The sequence below is a fragment of the Suncus etruscus genome, chromosome 9 (genome assembly GCF_024139225.1).
Source record: "Suncus etruscus isolate mSunEtr1 chromosome 9, mSunEtr1.pri.cur, whole genome shotgun sequence".
NCBI lineage: Eukaryota > Metazoa > Chordata > Mammalia > Eulipotyphla > Soricidae > Suncus > Suncus etruscus.
The window spans coordinates 49952259-49960313 of record NC_064856.1 but is presented as its reverse complement, the minus strand read 5'-3'; the positions used below and the strand labels follow the sequence as shown (position 1 = coordinate 49960313).

General features: G+C 51.3%; 1 protein-coding gene across 1 annotated transcript; it reads right to left on the bottom strand.

The window, feature by feature from the left end:
* Positions 1 to 216: 216 nt before the first annotated feature.
* UCP3 (uncoupling protein 3) lies at positions 217 to 7839 on the bottom strand. Its single transcript, XM_049780567.1, has 6 exons — positions 7711 to 7839; positions 7133 to 7334; positions 6765 to 6965; positions 4773 to 4874; positions 4068 to 4248; positions 217 to 331 (listed from the first exon to the last, which is right to left on the bottom strand). Exons 1-6 carry the CDS (start codon positions 7837 to 7839, stop codon positions 217 to 219), a joined length of 930 nt encoding a protein of 309 aa, XP_049636524.1.
* Positions 7840 to 8055: the final 216 nt, after the last annotated feature.

The following is an 8055-nucleotide window of genomic DNA, read 5'->3' as shown; positions in this document are numbered from 1 at the left end:
AAAAAATTAACATAATTTATTTTCTCTCTTGTCAGTGCAAAACACAGAAGTGTTCTTAAGACTGTATTGAAGACCGGATCCTTTCTCCTCTCAAAAATGTCCTGACCCAGCAGCAACTATTTAGTTCCACAAGGGGTGTAGGTCTGCATCCTTGTGAGGTGGTCTTCTTGCCTCAGTCTGTTCTAAGTTGGCTTCGTGTACTTGGCCTGGCCTTCTTCAAAACGGAGATTCCCGTAAAATCTGGACTTTCATCAGGGCCCGTTTTAGCTGCTCGAAGGTGACAAACATCACCACATTCCAGGCTCCCAAACGCAAAAAGGAGGGTGTGAATCTGAGGAGAGAGATGACCAAAACATGAGGGAGGGGGCAGATGGGGAGTTTCACACGGACCTCTCAATGTGGCAGAGCCAGGGACCCAGACTTCCGCAAGTCACCCACATTGTCTGAGATCTGTTTTGGCTTTTCTATCTCTCATGCTGGGACTGAGGTAGAGGTGGGAAAAGGAGGTTGTGATCCTGCTGACGGTATGGCATCTTCACTTTACCACTTTATCTGGTTGTTGCCAGTTGTCTTTCTTAGAAACTGACACTCAAGGAGTTTAACTATGCTACAACCACAGAGTTAATCAGAGGCCGGAGATGGGGTTCCAGAGTCATTTATGTCCTGGGTGGCCCTCTCTGAGGAGGCCTAGACTCTGAAAAGGTGACCCATGGAAGAACAAACAGGAAGTCATCATGTGAGCTCATCTCCAGTCCTCCCTTCAGGAGGGCTTAGCCCAGCTCTCCTCTTCAGCCTCTCCTTCCACTCATCTCCCAGTCTACTCTGCTCTGGCTATCCTCTCACTTCCTGGCCTTTGTTCATGATGCTGTGTCTGCTTGGAATGTCTTTTCTCTATTCCTCCCTGACTGGCTTCTCTGGGCTTCGCAAGACTCAGTTTAGACACCAAAATCTTAGGCCTTACAGCATCTCTACTAACCCTCAGCTGACACCCCTCAGCACTGGAGGGCATATGGCAATGACTGTGAACCCTGAGGTCAGAGTTGGTTCAAATTATAGCTCAAAGGTTCAGAGGGATAGTGTAGAGGGTAGGGATGCTTGTCTTGCATGCAGGGCCAACCTAAGTTTGATACCCAGGCAGTGCATATGTTCCCTGAGTCCACCAGGAGTAATTCCTCAGTGTAGTAGCCCAAGGAGTAATCCCTGAGCATCTCTGAATGTGTTGCAAAAACAGACAAACAAAACCAAAAACCCACACACTACAAATAATAACTTTAGACCGTTGGAAACATTACTTAATCTTCCTGAGCTTCAGCTCCTCAGAGAGCTGTGGTGGGGGATGAAAGAGCTCATTAAAGCACAGGAACTGGGATGTCTTTAATTGCCAACAGATTTTACTAATTTGTTCTTAGCTCTTGGAGAGAAGCCCTGGAGACTGCTACTGAAGACTGCAATGCTATAGGTATTTTCAGGAAAAGTCAGTCTGGTGAATGATATGAATTATTTTGTCATTTCCAGTGTTAAAAAAAAGCCTGTTGAGGGGCCAGAGAGATAGCATGGAGGTAAAGCATTTGCCTTGCATGCAGAAGGACGGTGGTTCAAATCACATCATTCCATATGGTCCCCTGTGCCTGCCCTGAGTGCTGCTGGGTGTGACCCAATTAAAAAAAAAAAAGCCTGTTGATTAGGTTCAGTGAACTAAGTAAGCACTTGGTACCTGGAAGCCTTGTATTGAAAACAGGATAGAAGGGTGAATGGATGGCATGTAATAACCAAGCAGAGAATTAACCAGTAGTTTAAACAACAGGTGTTTGGTGTGAACAGTGGTTCTCTTATTTTTGTTATGTTTTGTAGGCAAGTAACTTACTGACTATATTATCTCTCCCATCTCCTTGTGGTTCTATCACTTTAACTCTGACTGGCCCAGTTACTTGATCTGAGTCTCTGTTTCTTCCTTGATCAATGTGGCAAACATTGTCTGGTTTGGGGATGGTAATGGTGATAAGTGGTGTCGATGGTCACATATGTCATATGCCTGGTCTTTTGCATGTGTGTGTGTGTATATGTGTGTATATGTGTGTGTGTGTGTGTGTGTGTGTGTGTGGTTTTTGGGCTATACCTTGCAGTGCTCAGGGGTTACTTCTAGTTCTGAGCTCAGGAATCACTCCTAGTGGGGCATGGGGAACCATATTGGATGCCAGGGACTGAACTTGGGTTGGCAGTATGCACAGCAAGAGTCTACCTGTTGTACTATCACTTTGGCCTCACATGCATAATCTGAATGATATATAATACTTAGTGACTGAGCAATCATGGCTATCATAACCTATGTAGGGTGTCAGCATTGTAGCAGACATCCTGGGAAAAAGAAAGATATAGATGCCATTACATCTTGGCTTTAAGGAGTTCATCCTCAAGCCTGGAGATAACAGACTCACAAGCACTGTAATACAAAGTAGGAGGCAGCAAATCCTGTCAACATAGGGCAAAAGAAGTTGTATTATAGTTCACAGGTAGAAGGGAGGGCTCATGCCTTTGAGTGTCAGGGAAAAGGTGGCACTGGAACTAGCTTTGCAGGAAGGCTAAGGTGGTAGAGCACGTTGAGGGTGTTGGACATGCATCTGTGTGTGCAGAGGGATCAGGAAACACCTTGACACTGAAGCAAGGTAATGTTGTATGTGTGGGTCAGTGAGCTGACATCAGTGAGTGGGGAAGCATCTCAGGAGAATTAATCACCCTTCCTATTACCTCAGGGGACACACTGTACTTTGACCTCTGCTTAGGTTCTTTTTATTTATTTATTGGTTTTTGGGTCACATCTGGTGGTGCTCAAGGGTTACTCCTGGCTCTGCACTCAGAAATTGCGCCTAGCAGGCACAGGAGACTATTTGGGATATTGGGATTCGAACCACCATCCATCCTGAATGTTGCATGCAAGACAAATGCCCTACTGCTGTGCTATCTCTCTGGTCCTTAGGCTCTTTTTAAATTAAAAAAAAATGGCCAGAGAGATAGCATGGAGGTAGGGCGTTTGCCTTGAATACAGAAGGATAGTGGTTCAAATCCCCGCATCCCTATGGTCCCCCGAGCCTGCCAGGAGCGTTTTCTGACTGAAGAGCAAGGAGTAACCCCTGAGTGCTGCTGGGTGTGACCCAAAAAATCAAAAAACAAAACAAAACAAAATTGAGGGGCCACACTCTGTAATGTTCAGGGATTACCTCTGTTTTTGGGCCACACCCGGCTGTGCTCAGAGGTTACTCCTGGCTCTGTGCTCAGAAATAACTTCTGGAAAGCTTGGGGCACGGTATGGGATGGCCAGGGGACCGAACCCGGGTTAGTCCCAGGTCGTCTGTGAGCAAGGCAAACGCCCTACCTCTCTACTATCGCATTCAGGAATTACTGGGCGGGGGGGACGGATCTGCTAGGGGTTGAACCTGGGTCAGCTACTTGCAAGGCAAACACCCTACCTACTGTACTATCACTCCAGCCACTAGACTTCTCTTTTTAGGGTTTAAGTCTTCCCTGACATTGCAAATCAGAAGAGGTCCTCTTTTTGTTTTTAAATTTTTCCCTCCTTTATATACTTGTCTCTGTTTTTTTTTTTTTGTTGTTGTTGTTGTTTTTGTTCGTTTGTTTTTGGGTCACACCCGGCGGTGCTCAGGGCTTACTCCTGGCTGTCTGCTCAGAAATAGCTCCTGGCAGGCATGGGGGACCATATGGGACACTGGGATTCGAACCAACCACCTTTGGTCCTGGATCGGCTGCTTGCAAGGCAAATGCCGCTGTGCTATAGCAGGTCCTTTTTTTTTTTTTTTTTGGTTTTTGGGTCACATCTGACAGGGCTCAGCGGTTGCTCCTGGCTCTTCACTTAGAAATTGCCACTGGCAGGTTCAGGGGACCATATGGGATGCTGGGATTCGAACTACCGTCCTTCTGCATGCAAAGCAAATGCCCTACCTCCATACTATCTCTCCAGTCCCAGCAGGTCCTTTTTTAATGGAAGGAAGAGGAATGAAGAGAGGGGGCATGGGGAACTGAGGGAGGGAAGGGAGGAAGTATGGAAGGCTCACCCCTTATAGAAGGCTGTGGGACCCTCCTGGGTCACCATCTTTATCATACAGTCCAAGGGGCTGCGATACCGGTCTGGGGGTGAGTTCATATACCGGGTCTTTACTACATCCACTGGAGACGCCACCACAGTGGCACAGAAGCCGGCTCCAAAGGCAGAGACAAAGTGACAGGGGAAGTTGTCTGGAAGAGTGAAGAGCAGATGTTGATAGGACTGCCATTGCATTCTTGGTCCCCAAATAAACTGTAAACTTCTCAAGCAAAAAAGAGAGTATTTTCCATGTCTCATAGCCCCAGGCTGTGCAAAAGCACTGGCAAGCACTGCCAGAGTTGGAGCCTGTTTCACGCTAGACAACTGCCCAAGGCAAGAGGCCCTGTGTAAGGGCACAGTATTCATAGGAAGATGCCTCAATGGACTGAGAAATTGCTTTGTAAGTGGCAGCTGGAACCCTGACTCCATCCCAGATACCTCATGGTCCCATGAGGTCTACTAGGTGTTGTGAATACTCACACCCCCCAAAAAAGTTATGTCTGGGAGATGCTGCTAAGCCCTGAGCACTGTACTATCACTCTGGCTCCTTGGCCAGCACTTTTTACTGAATTCTTGTCTTTGCCCCTTCAAAAGGCCACTTGTTCCTGGGCAGTGTCCTCTCTGGAATTCCTGTCACCCCTACTGATGGGGCATTTTCTGGGCTCCAAGACCTTACCAGTGAGCAGATTATACTCTAATAGCTTCTCCTTGATGATGTCGTAGGTCACCATCTCCGCACAATTGACAATGGCATTCCTCGTGATGTTGGGCATAGTACCTGTGGTGGAGTTGAAGGGGCAGACTGATGATGGGGAACTGAGAAGGGGAAACCTTGGCCACAAGACCCGAGGCCCCAGTGCCTAGTGGATTCAAAGGACTCCATCTCAGCTGAGTAGGTCCCACACTTGCCATGTTAATACAAGAAAGATTCCTTGTGCCTCTTGTGTTAAATCTGTGGCATCCATAATGTGTGCCCTGAGACTGAACTAAAGCCAGAAGAGAAAGTGCTTCTCTGAGAAGGGGAGCTGGTGTATTGGGATAATCATAAGATGTGGGGTAAGGGGTTGGCATGAGCCTGAGGAGACCCTCAAGCCCAAGCCTCCAGTTTCACAGTTGAGAACCTGGGTCTGAGGTCTCATAACCAGGGAGTAACTCAGGGCTCTGTCTTTATCCTGCTCTAGTTCTTTTTTGTTTTTTGTTTGTTTTTTTTGTTTTTTTGGGTCACACCCGGCAGTTCTCAGGGGTTACTCCTGGCTCTATGCTCAGAAATTGCCCCTGGCAGGTACGGGGGACCATATGGGATGCCGGGACTCGAACCACCGTCCTTCTGCATGAAAGGCAAATGCCCTACCTCCATGCTATCTCTCCGGCCCCCCTGCTCTAGTTCTTTTGCCCACTTGGTCCCCAGGGAAGAGACACCTACATTGCAGAGGCCACCATCATGAGACATATGGGGAACCCTAACACCTGGAAGTATCCTTTCTCTGCACCCCAGATGGCTGCCTCTCCAGATGGCCTCTAGGGCCTAAGACCCTTTTTTCCTTTCCCCTTTCCTCTGGAGATAGCGGGTTTTTCTGTCCCTGAGATATCTCTTGAGTCGAACCAAAAGTGCCTTTCCTGGGGTGCAGCCATCCAGTGCCAGCGTGGGACTGTGGACTCTGGCAGGGGCCTCTCTTTTTCCCTGAACCTCTCATCACAGCCTGCGCTGCAGAGGTTTGCTCATTGGATTGATTTTCGGCCTTGTGGTAGATCAATGCCATCTTAAGGGTCTGGGATTTTCCTTCTTTCCTTCGTTCATTCCTCCCTCCCTCCCTCCCTCCCTTCCTCCCTCCCTCCATCCCTCCCTCCTTCCCTCCCTCCGTCCCTTCTTCCTTCCTTCCCTCCCTTCCTCCCTTCCTTCCTTCCTGCCTTCCTTCCTCCTTCCTCCCTTCCTTCCTTCCTTCCTTCCTTCCCTCCTCCCCTCCCTCCCTCCCCTCCCTCCCTCCCTCCCTACCTCCCGTCCTCCCTCCCTCCTCCTTCCTTCCTTCCTTCCTTCCTTCCTTCCTTCCTTCCTTCTTCCTTCCTTCCTTCCTTCTCTCCCTCCCTCCCTCCCTCCCTCCCTCCCTCCCTCCCTCCCTCCCTCCCTTCCTTCCTTCCTTCCTTCCTTCCTTCCTTCCTTCCTTCCTTCCTTCCTTCCTTCCTTCCTTCCTTCTTTCCTTCCTTCCGCTCGTCACACCTGGCGGTGCTCAGGGGTTGCCTGGCTCTGTGCTCAGAAATCGCTCCCGGTAGGCACGGGGACCATATGGGATGCCGGGATTCGAACCACCGTCTGTTTCTGGAACGTTCAAGGCAAACACCCTTCTGCTGTGCTCTCTGGCCCCTGGGACTGTCATTTTTCTTGGGGGGTGGGTGGGTGGGTGTTGGGCTACACCAGGCAATGCTCAAGATTTTCTCCTGACTCTGTTCAGGGATCAATCCTGGCAAACTTGGGGACAAGTTTGGAACCCTGGTCCACTGCACTCAAGGCAAGTGCCCTAGCCACTGTATTATCTCTCCACAAATAGGATGCTTTTTCAGAATCATGGAGCCCTAGTTAGTAGGGGTTCTCAGATTCACCTCTTCATTCTCTCTGGTGAAGAGAACTTCTGAGCTCTAGCTAGCAGCCTGGCATGGGGACGAAGGGACTCACCTTTCCATAGCCCCCTGAACCCCTCCTCCTGGGCGATGGTTCTGTAGGCGTCCATGGTTCCACTGTACTTCCGAGGGCTTCCAGGCCCCTGCTGCACGCTGGCCTGGAATCGCACCTTCACCACGTCGGTGGGCTGGGCGCAGGTGACGGCCATGGCGCCCGTGGTGCAGCCGGCCAGAATGCGAGTGGTGATGCTGCAGTCTGCAGAGGAGAGAGAGAGAGTCCTGGTGTCGGCCTGATGCTTCGCCTCTGCCCGGTGCCCAGAGCCTTTTGTCTCTTGGACAGCGTGTGTAGCCGCGTCCCCCGCCCCAGGCCGAGAGGCTGCGCCGCCTGGACCCCCTCAGTACCACCGGGATCCGGACACTCACGGTCCGATCCTTTGGGGGTGTAGAACTGCTTGACCGAGTCGTAGAGGCCGATGCGGATGGAGGCGAAGCTCATCTGGCGCTGCAGGCCCGCCACCAGCCCGTTGTAGGGGCTGCGGGGGCCCTCGGTGCGCACCATGGTCAGGATAGTGCCCAGCACGCCGCGGTACTGTGCGCTCCCGGCCGCCGGGTTCTCCCCCTGGATCTGAGCGACACCCACCCACCCACGGTGGAGGAATGAGGAATTGGGGGGTGGGGGGCCTGAGCCAGGGCGAGAAGAAACGCTGTGGGGCTGTCTGGCCCCAGGAGGAACCACAGAGCTTTGGGCCACATTTGAGGTGCCTGCGTCATGGATGCTGGGCTGGTGGTCAGGGGCCTGCAGGGCATCACACAGGTACAACCTCCCTTGGCCAGAAGTAGCCTGCGTGTAGGACTAGACTGTGCAAGACTACCTCTTCATGCAGGGAACTCAAAACTGTGTCTGGGGTGCACAGGAAGGGTGGGATCAGAGGAGGGAATGAAGTGGGAAGAAGCCTCATGAGGCTCCCGCGGTAGCCAACGCAGTGGCAGAGGGCTCCTACCTGCAGGCGGACCTTGGCTGTGTCCAGTGGGAAGGTGAGGAGGTCAGCAAAGCAGGCGGCTGTGCCCGCCCCCAAGAACTTCACTGCCGTGGTGGGTGGCACCTCTGAGGGGGTCAGTCCGACGACCATGGTTCCGGAAGGCTCTGTTCAGCCCGCAGCCCGCAGGAAGGTGAGGAGGCAGCTTCAGTGCAGGCTGGAGGCTGCAGGAGGTAGATGGAACCCACCATCAGGCTATGCCCAAGCTCCCTCGAGGGCGGGTATTGCTAAGTGATTGCTTAGCTGGGTGAATTCTCTTAGAAAGACCACCCACCTCCTGTCCCTTCTTTCTTGTGAGTCCCACCTCTC

What these genes read in the sequence shown, in the direction of transcription:
- UCP3 (XM_049780567.1), bottom strand. Translation starts at nt 7,839, where the DNA reads ATGGTCGTCGGACTGACCCCCTCAGAGGTGCCACCCACCACGGCAGTG. An exon ending in CAGCCAAGGTCCGCCTGCAG is followed by an intron (nt 7,335 to 7,710) that starts GTAGGAGCCCTC and finishes GGTGTCGCTCAG; the next exon opens with ATCCAGGGGGAGAACCCGGC. An exon ending in AGAGTATAATCTGCTCACTG is followed by an intron (nt 4,249 to 4,772) that starts GTAAGGTCTTGG and finishes TCACTCTTCCAG; the next exon opens with ACAACTTCCCCTGTCACTTT.